This window comes from Melospiza georgiana, chromosome Z (assembly GCF_028018845.1).
Source record: "Melospiza georgiana isolate bMelGeo1 chromosome Z, bMelGeo1.pri, whole genome shotgun sequence".
NCBI classification, from domain to species: Eukaryota; Metazoa; Chordata; class Aves; order Passeriformes; family Passerellidae; genus Melospiza; species Melospiza georgiana.
Window position 1 is genome coordinate 9,568,487 of NC_080465.1, and position 14,255 is coordinate 9,582,741.

Below are 14,255 nucleotides of genomic sequence, written 5' to 3' on the forward strand. Positions count from 1 at the left end.
TTGTGCAGTGTAATGAGGCTGATGTAGTAATGGCACTTTCTGTTGTCTGCCACAACTTAACTTTTGAATCCCCTTTTCTGTTTCATTTAAGCTTGAAAACCTGTGTTGGTCTTGGGGAGCTTCATCCACCTCTGTTGTCGCCTCTAGCAGAGGTACAAGTATGAATACACCTGTTGTGATCTGATGAGTGAGAGATGCCCAAATTAAGGAGCAAACGAGACAAAATGCCAGTTCAACAATACTGACTTCATTTGTAGCTTTGAGTGTGTAGGAGAGAGAGAAAATGCCAGTAAAAGACAGTCGCCACTGACACATCCAGCGGCATCCTGTTGGTCCTTTTACATCCTGGGCTTCTCAGTGGTGGGCTGGGGGGACCTAATTCATCCTTTTAGAAAGTTCTGTGCAGGAAGGGGTGCTGGGTACACAAGACAAAACTGACTATGAAGATTTTTCACCATGTGTTTTAGCAAACAAAGGAATCCATGCATATTGGCTACAAGGTGCATAGTTCTCTAGTTAGTACCCTGTCTTGTATTGGTTAGTGATTCCATTGTTTCCTAGTCTAATTAGTTCTTTCTCTTCTTTTGAGTCAGTGGATTTCTTGGATCCGAGGGCTATGACCTTGTGGTCACAGTCTCCCCCACCGGCGTTACCTTTTGTCCAGTCAAGATGATTGTAGCACGGTTGCTCTACTGGATTTATTGGCGTCTTCCTTATCTTGGGAGCTCTGCCTGATGTCCTTGTGGTCTGTGAATTTGGCACTTTTTAGTACTACTACACAGCGGTACATCCTTCTTTCCCAGCTTTGTTAACCACCCCCTGGGTCATTAAGCAGTATTAAGCAGTATTGCCTTTACACAGCCCGGGCTCCTGGTATCCACAGCGGGAACTCTGGAGGCTCTTGGTGGTTGCAAAGGCCGTCTGTCCCGTAACTTGGGATGCTCCTCTTCGTCGAGAGGTGTGTGAGCTGCTGCTTTCACAGTCTCTCCCGGGAGATGAACGGACCGGGTTCTGCTAACCTGATCTTGCCCCTGCCCGGCCTCGAATTAGCACCTTCCTGGCACGAATGCCCCTCCTCTCTGGCCGTAATAGCGTTCAAGACTTGTTCTTTAGCTCCTAGGAGCCCCTGCGCGAGTCACACGACAGTGGGTATGAGTAGAGCATGCGTCTCGTCAGGCTCTCAGAGAGCGGCTGCCAAAGTTTAGGCCGCCTCTACATGCAGCTCAGTGCCTACAGACGGCTGCGCGCAGGGTTTGGCGGCTGCCGCCGGTGCGAGGGGCGAGGCGGGGCTCGATGGGCCCCGCCCCGGCCCGGGGCGAGCGCAGGGCAGGGCAGGGCAGGGCAGGGCCGGCAGCGGCCCCGCCCCGGTCCCGGCGGGAGCCCCGAGCCCTCAGCCCCGAGCCCTCAGCCCCGAGCCCGGAGCCCTGAGCCGCCGCCGCGCCCGCTCCGCTCGGCACCGCCGCTGCCTCCGCGCCGCGCACACACAGTGAGTGCCGCCCTGCGCCCCGCGGGGCCCCGGCCCCTTCCCTATCCCCGGCCCCGTCCCGGTCCCGCCGCGCCAGGCGGCCCCGGCCCCTGCCCTGCGCGCCCGCAGCAGCCGCGGCCGAGAGCGGCGGCGGGGCGGGCTGGGGCCCGGCGGCGGCTCCCGCGGAGCGCTGGGCTCTGCCCGGGGGGCGAAATGCTGCCCCGGGGCCGGGTCGCTGCCGCCTCCTGCCCCGGCGGGTCCCGGCGCCGCGCTGCGGGTGGGAGCCGCCCGGAACCACGCGGGGAGAGTTTCCTCACCGCCGATGTGCTTGGGTGAAGGCTGCTCTGCTCTGCGATACCGAAACTCTCCGCTCCTCCTAGGCTAGCTTTTCTCTGTTTTCCCAGAAATGTTTCAGCTTTCCCTCGGAGTGAGCCCTGCCCCGCGTCCCCCTGTGCCGGGGCGCGCAGGACTGAGCTGTAGCTCTTGAGGCAGAGGCAGGCGTGGTGATGCCGTGAAGTCTGCACGGTGGTGGTGAAAGAAACTTTTCTGAGACGCGCCAGTTTGGCTTTGAAGTACTACTAGCAAAAGTCCTGAAGTTCCGCCTGTAGTTGTATCTTATTTACATACTGCTAATCAAATAAAAGAGATCGCAGTTCAGTGTGCATTTTTCCTTTTTGGAAACCTGAATGGTCAGACCTTCCACACTTCTGTGCGTCTCTAGAGGTACATGTTCGCAGTTTCTCCTGACCTCGGGTAGAACGAAACACGGTCCAGGTGATGCTTCCCCCTCTCTGCGCGTGTCCTATTTCAGTCACTCTCCTTTGCCGTACTGCTCGGCTAAACCACTCACGTTATTACAGCTTGGCCAAGACTTCTCCCAGCAGTCGTTTTCACGCTCACTGCCAGGGTTGACTGCTGCCAACTCTGTTTATCTTTTATCAGCTCTAAATAGGAAATTTGCTTTGAAAGAGCATCGACAGTGGAGGCAAAAAAAAAAAGAAAAAAAAAAGTGTGGAGGGGAGGAGTGTTGCGGTGGAAAGAGGTCTGAGCCCTGTATTTGGAAGACAGAACTTTGTGAACTTGGAACATGCTTAGAAGCAGGAACAAGGAACTGAAATGTTCTAGTACGTTTGCATTTTGTACTTGAACTAAAACATTCTAGTACATTTAGTGTCTCTGCCTCACCTGAAAGCAAATTTCACCTGGAACACTATTGAAATAGAAGTTGTGGCGCAGATCTTTGCAGGAGCACAAAATACCGCAGCTTGCGATGGAAGCTGCTCGCTGTTTGCCCTGACAACAGGAAGCTGCTCATTTCCGTTAAATAGTAACTCGCCTGGTCTGACTAAACCTGGATTTCAGCGTGCTTCATGGCTTAACTTATCTCCTTTGAGTTTTCTTTGAATAGTTGCTGCTAGGTAAAGAATAATACTTGCTGCTTGAAAAAGGCGAGCGGATAATCAAATCTCAACTTCGGTCAGTTTCGTATTTTGGTATAACAAGGCAAGTCATCCAAGTGATGGGCAGTAAAATGCCTAATAAGCATTAAAGCAGATGATGCATCCTTACAGTTTAGTTTTATGCAAAACTAACGCTGAACTACTGAAATAGCAATTTATGGTATGTAAATGGTAGCTGGTTTGAGATAAGTTATGTCTTAGGATTAATTTTCTTCCAAGTTGCAGATGTTTTTCTTGAGTTTACCTCATAATAGAGGTTTTGGGCTGGAATTCACCTTTGTGTTTTTTGTTAATCCTTGTACATGAATAGTACAAAAATGAGAAGGAAAAAAGTCACCAAATGGTATTTCTCATAATCTTACCATTGTATATATCCTTTAAAATTACCTACTTAATCTAAAAGGTTGGCAGTACCTTTCCATCATTTTTTTTTGCATTTATTATATTCTAGCAGCTTTAACCATGTTCTAGGTAACTTTGGTTACAGCTTCTACATCCTTAAGATAATCATGAGGCAAATAGATGGTACTGTACTACTTTTACTTTTGTCTTTATTTTCCCACTGCCTTTGTAGGTAGGTTTCTTGTAATTTTTTTATGTTTTCCCTGTATTGGGCTAATCATTTAAACTACTTTCATCTTCTCCCACTGACAAATTTCTTAACTGTCTTTGTCGGACTTTGTGAATCAGATTGAATTGATGAACAAAACAAAATTTTACTGAAAATTAAGTATATAGGAAGAATTTTCTTGTAGGGAAAGTATTCTTTGTGCACACTATACCTTGAAAAACTGTCAAGACAAATTTCAGTAGTGCATATCTCAACTTGACAGATTCTAGCACTCTTGTTTTTGTTTGGAGTATCAATACACAAACTGTGGTGCTCCAGGAGCTATGATTTAGTCAAGTCAAAGTAACTTGGGGAGTGTTTTGGGCTGGTCTGAGGTTTTTATTTGTGTCCGTCTACTCACAGCCATGAGCAGCCATGTTGTCAATTCTATTTGTGATAAAAATGTTTACAACATTCTTCAACTGTAATGTAGTGCAAATTCTAGGCCTCTTTATTTTATACTGGCTTTGGAATCACTGAAAGTGAGTATGGTTTGAAATTATATGGTTTTTTTCCCCTCTTATGCCTCTAATGTCATCAGATCATAAGACCCAGAGTAAATGTTATTTGTGTTCAAGTGAAAGTTAAGACGGCATTTTTCAGTTAAGCATGTGAATAAGAGGTTTCACACGGCAGTCTTGCATTCTCTTTCTCAAGCAGTGTTTTGCTCAAACCAGAATTTCCTTTTTTAACCCAGAGATTGACCTCACCCCCACTGAGAAGTGAGCTCTGTGCTCTGAGACTGAGGTTTGTAATTTGCAGAGCAGTGGCAGCACTTGGCTGTTTCCTGGCATCTCTAACAAGTCTCAAGAAGGGGAAGAGTGTGAAATACAGGATTTGTGTTAGAAGCTGTTAATCCTGTGTTTCAGGTGCTCTTGTCTGAGCTGATCGTTGACACTGTCACTTCCAGCCAAAACATTATTTCTTCCTTCATTTCAATGTGGTGGTTCCTGGAATCTCTGTAGCAAGGCAGGTGTGTGAGATGGTGTACTAAACAAAACGCATGGCTTTTAAATTACAGGAGTTAAAGCTGCTCCTTAATTTCAACACATTTTTATCTGGAAATACAGATAATGGATAGTAAATGTCTCAGTCCTTGAGCAAACCTTGCAAGGACTTAAAAGGTGTTACGTGACTTTTGATGATAATACCCTTAGCTGGCACTGATGAGTTGTATGCTGAGGAGAGTGGGATCAGCAAAGCTGGACACATTAAAACCCAGCATTTTCTCCCAGTTTATGGAGTAATGCAGTGAGGAAGGTGGGAGTGCAGTAGTGCTGGCCTGTGGAAACCAGGCTGGGTGCAGCTGTGGCTAGTGGCAGTGATTTGGATACTCACCTGGCCCTGGGTGAGGGTTGTTAAACCCTCTGAAGGAGGCGTGTGTGTGCGTGAGCTGAGGGCTGGGCTCTCTGTGCTTGCCATCGAGCAATTGCTCTGGCCTGCACCTGTGGCTGGAGGCCCCAGAGGTGACTGGTGGAACTTCCATTTACCATAGCAGTTTGATATTTATTACCTCATCAGTTGCAAAAGTTTTATTGTGTGGTGTTCTCAGCTAATGGATTAATTTTTCCTGTAGCACTGGAGCCTTACTGGAGCATGTCTGGATAGTGTGCCCATGCTAGGGAGGTCTTGAGAGGAATTCAGGAAATGGAAGAGCAAAGCAAACTGTTTTAAACAGTACTGGCTTCTATAGTTGAAGATTTTACATGCTTGCTTCTCTTATTGTCTTTGGTACTTATAAACTGAATTTCCAGCTGACCAAGTATTTTTACAAGCAATATATTTTTTTCTTGTTTGGTGTTTTCTCTGCAGAAGTTACTGGGGCACAGTTATATTGAGGGTGAACTGTAAATAACTGAAGAAAAACATGTAACTATATGTTACTCCTCTTCTTGTAAAAGGAAAGACTATATTAAACTTTAAGGTAACGAGAAGCAGAAAAACAATCTGCAAGCAGAGGAAGCATATACTTGCATGTCTCATCTGTTAAGGTATTTGTCTCTTGAACTTTGAAGCTGGAACACCTCTCTGGTGGTGGAAACAAAATCCATTAGTTACCTGTGACTGATTGTCCTCTCCAGCATGTATATGACACACAGATAATGTTGTAATTTGGTTGTCTTGAAAGGCATTTTGAGTTATAATATGTGATCCAATGAGGAAAAAAACCCCATGCCTGTTGGGTAAAAAGTGTTTAGGAACGGGACAATAATTTTATCCAAGTACATGCTAAATTGAAATTTATCAAACAACATGTTACCACATTTAAATTACTCATTGTGCAATATGAGATGTGTAGCCACTGTGATTCCATGAAGAGGAATTTCTCTTTAACTTCTAGCTGAAGTAAGTTGTTCTCAACCCAATTCCCATACTCCAGTGCTGCCCACTTCCAATTTGATGCATAGTACTGGGCTATCTAAAGTATGTTGGCATTACTGCAGAATATTATACTTATCTGAAGAACTAACTTTACCTGCAAGTACAGGTGGGTGAAGTTCTGGAAGTTAATTGTACAATTCTGAAAAAAAGAGTATTAAAAATTAGGCTTCAGGTGATGAGGAGCAGTCTCTGTCAGAAGTCTGTTGGGTGTATGTGCAAACTAGCACTTCCAGCCTGAATATATTGCTGTTTTTGCTCAGTTTTGAAAAAAATAAAAGCATAATTTCCTGCTTTTGCCAGTTCTGCAGAAATCTGAGACATAGGCGGGTCATTGCTATCACTGGCATATTGTTGATGGGATGGGGATAAAATAATCTCTACTGGTTTCTTATGAACATGGGCACTGAAAATGTTAAGCTTTATATGGGAAAGTATAAAAGTGAAGGATATGTCTGGGCCCATGAATCTTCTGCTGTATTCCAATTTTGAAAAGTGATGTTTGCAACAAATCCTTTTTATCCATAAATCGTACACGGTACAGCAGAAAGCTTATCCCCAGCAGCTATAAATAGTGAAATGATCCAAAATATGATTCAGCTTTTTTATTGCCATGTCCGAAGTAAATAACTGCCTCTTGACTTGCTGAAAGCATTCCAGTGTGTCGTGGGCTGACCTTGGCTGGCTGCCAGGCACCCGTCAGAGCCGCTCTATCGCTCACCCTGGTGACTGCAAAGGGGAGAGAAAATAGAACAAAACGTTCAGGGGTTGAGATAAGGAGCAGGAGAGATCATCCGCCGAACAGGATCACAGGATAATGAGAAGTAAAGTAAGTGTTAAAAACACCTTCCCCCCACCTGTCCCTCCCCAGCAGTGCAGGGAGGTGGGGCATGATGGAGTTTTTGGCTGGTTCATCGCGGGTTTCTGCCGCCTTCCTCTGCTGCAGCGCGGGGTCCCTCCCACAGGAGACAGTTCTCCAGGAGCTTCTCCAGCTTGAGTCCATTCCGCAGGCAGCAGTTGTACATGAAATGCGGCAGTGTGGTCACTCTCCCACGGGGTCAGTCCTGTTCCAGCGTGGGTCCCCCAGAGGGTCACAGGTCCTACCCAGAAGCCTGCTCCAGCATGGGCTCCTTTCTCCAGTGGTGTGCAGGCCCCTGCCGGGAGCCTGTTCCAGCACAGGCCTCCCATGGGTTCACAGCCCTCTTGCACACACCAGCTCCACCGGGGGTTCTCCATGACCTGCAGGTGGATCTCTGCATCCCTGTTACCTCCGCGGCTGCAGGGGAATCTCAGCTGTGGCACCTGCATCATCTCCTGCCCTCCTTCCTCACTGACCTTGGCGCCTGCAGAGATTTTTCTCTCACAGGTTCTCACTCCTCGCTGGGCACATTTCCATCCCCCCAATAACTTTTTTCTCCTTCTAAATATGTTGCCCCCTGGTCGTTGCCATCGTTCCTGGCTGGCCCAGCCTTGGCTCCTGGCGCATCCATCCTGGAGCCGGCGGGCCCTGGCTCTGCCGGGCCTGGGGAAGCTGCTGGCAGCTCCTCACAGCAGCCACCCCTGTAGCCCTCAGTAGCAAAACCTGGCCCTGCAAAACCAACAAGTCGTGCTATTTTAACAGTTACAAAGGGCATTTTAGTGCTCCTTTGCCTTGGGGAAGAGAGAGGAATTAGCTGCTGTGTTAATTGCTATTAATAAAGCATCACCATTTTATATTAAATGCATTTGAGACCTATCTCTTGTATATCATGGTTAACTAGTACGAAATCAGTAGCAAAACCATACCTCCTATCTTTTGCAAAACATTTGGTAGATGGGGTTTTTTTGAGTGTTTACACACTGTGGTTTCAGAATGTAGAGAAATATTAGTTTGGTGTTAGAAGGTAGCTGTGCCTTTCTGACTCATCTGCTGCAGATGGTTCTTTCTGAGTGGTAAGTATGTGCATGCATAAAACAGATAAGGTAAGCCTGGTTAAATGGCCTGTAATTAAGCCCTGATTATTGAGTTGGTTTGGAGTATTCATAATTAGATATGTGTTTGTTTATGATATCCTTCCACTTCTCAGCAGAAGGTTATTTGTTTTGTATATATGCTTAGCCCATTTTCTTTAGTGTATTAAAGTAATTTTCAGGCTCTGTGGAAGAACCTTTGCCCACCTTCAGCTTATTCTACATCCTTCTTCCTCCATTCAGAACACAAAATCTGCATTTCATCAGGTGCACTTCAAATAAATGTTTTACTTTATGCTTTATAAGGTGAAACAAAAATGAACAACTGCTTAGCAATTTTTTTAAAATTCTAGCTCATCTTGTTGTTTTATTGTCAGTAACTGTTGATATTAAGATTTTGTTTAATCCTGATATATATAGCACTGTCTTTATGACTAACTGCAGGACTGTTTTATTAAAAAAATCTTCTTGTGAGGAAACATTGTTGTTTCCTCACAACCTTTATGTCTTTGAAATGGAGAAAAACATTTTGCTGCTGTTGGGCCTGTAGCTTGTAGTGTTTGGGATTCCAGACATAAAATCTGTGTCTCAAGTAGTCTAGAGTTGATCTTATTTATAGTGTTGCTAGAACTTTCAGCTCTGTTATCTTTTTGGCATGACCGGAATTATTTTGTAGGCAGATAAGTGGGGTTTAGTGGCATGTGAAAATTAATTATGTTTTTTATGAGATTAAAAAGTAGAAGCATTTTGCAAAAGATTCAGGAAGGAGGACAAGAGGAGCAGAGCAAGAGAGACAAATCTGAGCATGTTGTGGGAGCCTTGAAGTTTGCTTGGCTGTCCAAAAGTTTGCAGGTCAAGTTAGAAGAAGATAGTTGATAACTTTTATGTTTATATGTTTTATTATGGCTAGGATATTACAGTGAAACAGGGAATAGGAAAGCTCATCCTGATTCTTAAGGACCATTGCACCCCTTAACATTCTGTGAATCTATCTTCCGTGATTTCCAGGGGTTTCAGAATAATTTAAACACACTGAGGGGAAGTCTTTCTCTGTTTGACTTCAGTTTTGTTTTCTTTGTAGTTACTGTGTATAAATTACAGGATGCTTTAGCCTCCTCTCTGATGAAATAATGAAACAATACAGATCTGTTACTATAAGCAGTGCTGTAGGAATCTTAATAGTTTTGTGTAGCTGCCAGACCACTTTTTTTCTGGTCCTGTACTTGACATATTGAGGAGTGGAATTTCTTCTTGTTTGAAGATCTCATTCTAGAAATTGTTTGTGTGATGCCCTTGTATTGCCATGCATTTCATATCAAGGTCTTATCTGCTACTTTTCTGAATTAAATTGATTATTTTCAGGCATATTTACTTAATTTGTTCTCCATTAAGTTGTAGCACTTCAGTGTACTAGATCACTCTCACATTAAAGAAAAATAAATATTCAAATCTTGTTTTATTTTGAGCATTTGAAAATTTATTAGAACTTACAGGTAGAGCTGAATGGTAGTAGAAATGTGATTAACATCTAAATTGTAGAAAAATCTGTGTAATCCCAACAATGAATTTGTGTTGCATTGGTCTGCAAAACACCACACTGGTCAGTGATGCAGAAAGTATGCTGATTGCAACCAAATGCTTTTGGGCAGGTTTGCCAGCAGTATTTGCTGTACAAGTGGTTTTGAGTATGCAGGTGGATGGTTGAAAGTCACTTGAAATGTCAATTTTGCTTTTAATACCAGGCGGATAACTGGGGGGAATAGTGAATGGGAAGTCAGTGATAGGTGATAAAATATTTATTCCTGTGAGGTGTTCAAATGTAATCTCAGGCGATTAGCAGTTTATACATTTCTTCTGCTTCAGATCTTACATTGGATAGTATGGAGAGCCTGAATTACTACTGAAAGATCCATCTGCTGAAAGCACGTTCAAGGCAGCCCCAAAGGATGGAAAGCTCAGGACATGATCCTTGCTGTTGACCTCATCCCATGGACACTGCTGTCCATCTCATCCACGACCCCTAAACGTTGGTTGTTTGCCAGTGTTTTAAGATTGGCTTTGTCCAAGTTGTTTATTGTTACCTGTAGTTTTTTTAGAAGTTTCTTAGCATTTCAGCATACTCATTTTTCTAATTACTTGATTTAAAATTTAAGGCCTTAAAAAAAACAAAACAACCAAAACCACAAAATCCCACAGGAACTGTATTGGTGTAAAGATCCTGCTTTACATGGAGTACCGAGTTGTACATATCAAGCCAGGTGTTTAATTTCAGTGATCACAGAAGAAGGTGTATTGAAAAAAAAAAATTCTGAGTGTTTGGGTCCACCTGATGGAAATTTTCAGCATTTAGGACCTATAAAACCTCTGAGTGCCTAAACCAGGGCACGTGCTGCTGTTCTGCACACAGGAAGCCGTGTCACAAAACCAGCCCTGCTTTCTGCTCAAGCACAAGAATTTATGTGCATGTGACTGAGGTGGGGGAAGGAGAGTGTGGGGTTACAGTGGACTTTAAAATTTAGGTTTAAAATTATAGGAAAACAGACCCCTCTACTAGTCAGGCTTAAATGCAGCGTGTAGCATTTAATAATCTCTAAGCTTCACAACTGTATATGAGAAAGGTAGTACAGGATTCCACAGCTAAAAAGGCAGTTATGACTTATTTCAATTTTATTTGTCTTAAAACAATGTTGCTTAAAAAGTGAATAGCTACAGCACAAATCTGAAAGTTGATGTTCTGAGTCTTGATGGCAATAAAGACATTAATGGAGAAGAGTGTCAACTAACAGATAGGCAAAGGAATAAATTATTAGTTAGGAGGATTAAATTCAGAAGTTGGATCAAATCAAATACTGGAATAAGGATTAGAAGAACCTTGAGAAGCTTAAATGAATGCCTTGAGATGAAAAACAAAGACTGAAGAGAGAAAAAAAAGTGTGTTTATAGCTTTATTTTTTCTTAATATGAAAAACTGAGCAACATCATAATTAAATAAGCTGAATAACAAAACATTTAACAGTGTGAGGCAGAAGAGAGGTCTTTGTCAAAGGCTCTTCATAGAAGAGAAGCAATTTAGATACCCAGCATGACAGTCTGAAACTATGTGATCATGCAGCTTTTTTTCTGTGCTCAGTCAGCTTGCTCTGTGGCAGTGGTAGAATCAGTGGACTAAAACTTATCTGGATTTTTTTTTTTTTTTTTTTTGGTGGGTATGAGCTGAGAGCCCCACAGTAAAAACGAAATGCATGGAAGGCTTCCCAGCCCTAGAGCACTTTGGGGCATCCTCTTGCCTTGAGAAAATCTGTCAGACCCACCTGTGCCATTACAGGAAGCTCACAGCTGGGGCACAGCTGGGGTGACCTCTGTGCTGCAGGTCACAGGGGCACGTGGAGCAGGAGTGGCTGTGGGCATCCTGGCTGCCTGTGGGCATCCTGGCTGGCTGTGGGCATCCTGGCTGTGGGCATCTTGGCTGCCTGTGGCATCCTGGCTGCCTGTGGGCATCCTGGCTGTGGGCATCCTGGCTGGCTGTGGGCATCTTGGCTGGCTGTGGGCATCTTGGCTGGCTGTGGGCATCCTGGCTGGCTGTGGGCATCCTGGCTGTGGGCATCCTGGCTGGCTGTGGCATCCTGGCTGCCTGTGGGCATCCTGGCTGTGGGCATCCTGGCTGGCTGTGGGCATCCTGGCTGGCTGTGGGCATCCTGGCTGTGGGCATCCTGGCTGCCTGTGGCATCCTGGCTGTGGGCATCCTGGCTGGCTGTGGGCATCCTGGCTGCCTGTGGGCATCCTGGCTGTGGGCATCCTGGCTGCCTGTGGCATCCTGGCTGCCTGTGGGCATCCTGGCTGGCTGTGCGTGACAGCGGTCACAAGGGTTTTGAGGGTGAGAGAGAGAGATGAGAATGTTGACCTCATGTTCAGAAGGCTTGATTTATTATTTTATTATATATATACTACATTATAACTATACTAAAAAGAAATAGAAGGAAAGTTCTCAGAAAGCTAGCTAAGCTAAGAATAGAAAAGAATGAATAACAAAGATTTTTCTCTCAGCAGAAAGCGAGAACAGCTCTGCCGTGAGCGGTCAGTAAATCCAAACATCCACAGGAGACCAATCACGGATCCACCTGCTGCATTCCACAGCAGCAGATAACCATTGTTTACATTTTGACATTTTGTTGCTGAAACTTCTCATCTTCAGCAGGAAAGATCCTAACAAAAGGATTTTAATGAAAAGATGTCTGTGACAAGCTGTGAGTGCCCTGGCTGCCTGTGGGCATCCTGCCTGGCTGTGGGCATCCTGCCTCGTCTGGGGTGGCATCAGGGAGGCAGGCACATCACACGGGTGCCTCGGGAAGCATGTCCCCAGAGTGGGGCTGGTTCCCTGCCTGAGAAGCCATCTGCCAGCAGCAGCGGTGTGGAGCCCGAGAGGAGCACGTGTGTCCCCTGTGGTGGGTGGGTGACCAAGCACACATCTCACGGGGCTGTGCTGGCTACAGAGGAAAATAAAGAGTTGGCGTCACACTGGCAGTGTGAAGAGCTGTCAGCATTGCCCAATTTCTTCTTCTGCTCAGATAAATTCAACTGAAGTTCCCTCAAGGGCAGCGCTACTGGGCCTGACTAATTTGAAGGCAATTTGTTAAGGTGCTTAGCGTTGCTGCAGTGTAACCCTGAAAATAACATGCCTTAAGCTTGTTTATACCTTAAACAAGACCATATTTTAATTATGGTGTTCAGGCTCTTGAGTGACTGCTGCTTGTGGAAAGCTGTGCATCCTGCTAGCAGAGGCCCTTCAGTAGTCAGAGCCGGGAAATCCTCTGCTCTGGACAGCCCCCATCCCTCTCTCAACCCTCTTTACTGAAGAAAGTACTGTAGAAACAGTGACTTTCTCCAAAATAAAACACGCAAAAACTGTTACATCCTACTAGACTTCTCAGCTGAAAAGCACGTTGTAACATTCTCTGCTCTATTCTCCATCCGTGGCCTCAGAGCAAGCTGGGGAAGTCTGGAAGCATGCAGCAGAGCACAGCACTTAGGTGTCTGTATCCCAAAGGTTGTGCTCCCGTGACTGAAAATTTTGGCTGAATACAGTAAGGTTGAAATGGGAAATAGCTGTTATTGTGCAGCAGTTGTTCTGTAATGCTCAGTGTGTGGCAACTTACAGCAAAACTAACTCCTATTTTGGATCTGAATCTTGAAACTTTCAATTCAGGATTACTTCAAGGGAGTAAAAGGCAGTCAAGTGCTTCAAAACCATAACATCTTTTTTCCCTTCCCTTTAAATTATTTCAAGTTGTGTTATTTATGCATAATTTAGTTTTTTATCTATAAACAGACATTGACAGAGTAGTTCTGTTACTTAAAATGGGAATCCTGAGGAGATTCAGAAGTCCACGTAGTTTAGAAAAAATGTTACAGCAACAATATTTTTACAGTCTAGTCTAACTGCTGAGAGAAGGTGGGAAGATAAATTAGTGAAGTTACTCTAACATAAGCTAGTGAAATAAGAAGATGAAATTCAAAAGCTGTGGAAAGACTTCAGTCAATAACTTGCCTGCTCCCTTAGAACTCTCTTCTTTGAGTGCTCTAAAGGAAGTAAAAAGATTAGTTTTACACCCATTCTTCTTGTAGTACCTCTGGCACTATACATGCACGTATGAATGTTTAGTATGACTAGCAAATTTCACCATTCCTCTTTTTATGTGCTCCTTCTATGCAGAGCTTGTACTTAATTCTTTCCCATGCTCTTCTCCTCCTGAAAACTGCCTGAAGATACTTGAGTAGTGTCAGCTAAAGGCAGTCCTAGATGTCCCAGTAAAATATAATCATGACTAAAGGAAAATAGGTTGCTCTTTGAGTACACAAGATCACTTACTGACAGTGGAGGTGTGTAAGTCAATTAGTGCTGGCAACTATAAAGCTGGTTGGGTGATCCAGGGTAAATATGCTCCAGATATTGGTGTCTGTTTTGACACCAAGCTGAAAAGAATCTGTTGGAGGAAACTTCTCTCTGTGATGTTTTAAATTCCTTTTACTTTACATGATTTGAAGAGTTCATACTTTTTTTATTGGGATAAAGCTTCCTTCCAAACTGTCAAAGAGAAGAATGTAATTTCTTTTGTGTTTTGCCATTATTCAGGTGAGGAAATTTCAGTAACTGGTAATATTAGTATTATACAAGATAGTTTTATTACATAACATCAGGTGTTTTACAGTTTAGGAGGTAATTCATACCAAGCTAAACTTTGTTATGCACAGAAATATTTCTCAGACATCTATTTGTAATGCTTATTTATTGATTTGATTCCTTAAGTGCCATGTGCTTTCAAGGTCATTTTTCTGCCTACGATTCATATCTCTTTTCTTTTTTTTTTTTTTTCAGAGTGACAAATCCAGACAG

General features: G+C 44.1%; 1 protein-coding gene across 1 annotated transcript in view; it reads left to right on the forward strand.

The window, feature by feature from the left end:
- Positions 1 to 1,428: 1,428 nt before the first annotated feature.
- TNFAIP8 (TNF alpha induced protein 8) overlaps positions 1,429 to 14,255 on the forward strand; it is a 56,151-nt gene continuing 43,324 nt past the window's right edge. The window contains exon 1 of the mRNA XM_058043752.1: positions 1,429 to 1,486. Within this exon, the coding sequence (XP_057899735.1) occupies position 1,486 (1 nt within the window). The 5' untranslated portion in view covers positions 1,429 to 1,485. The remainder of the gene's footprint in view (positions 1,487 to 14,255) is intronic.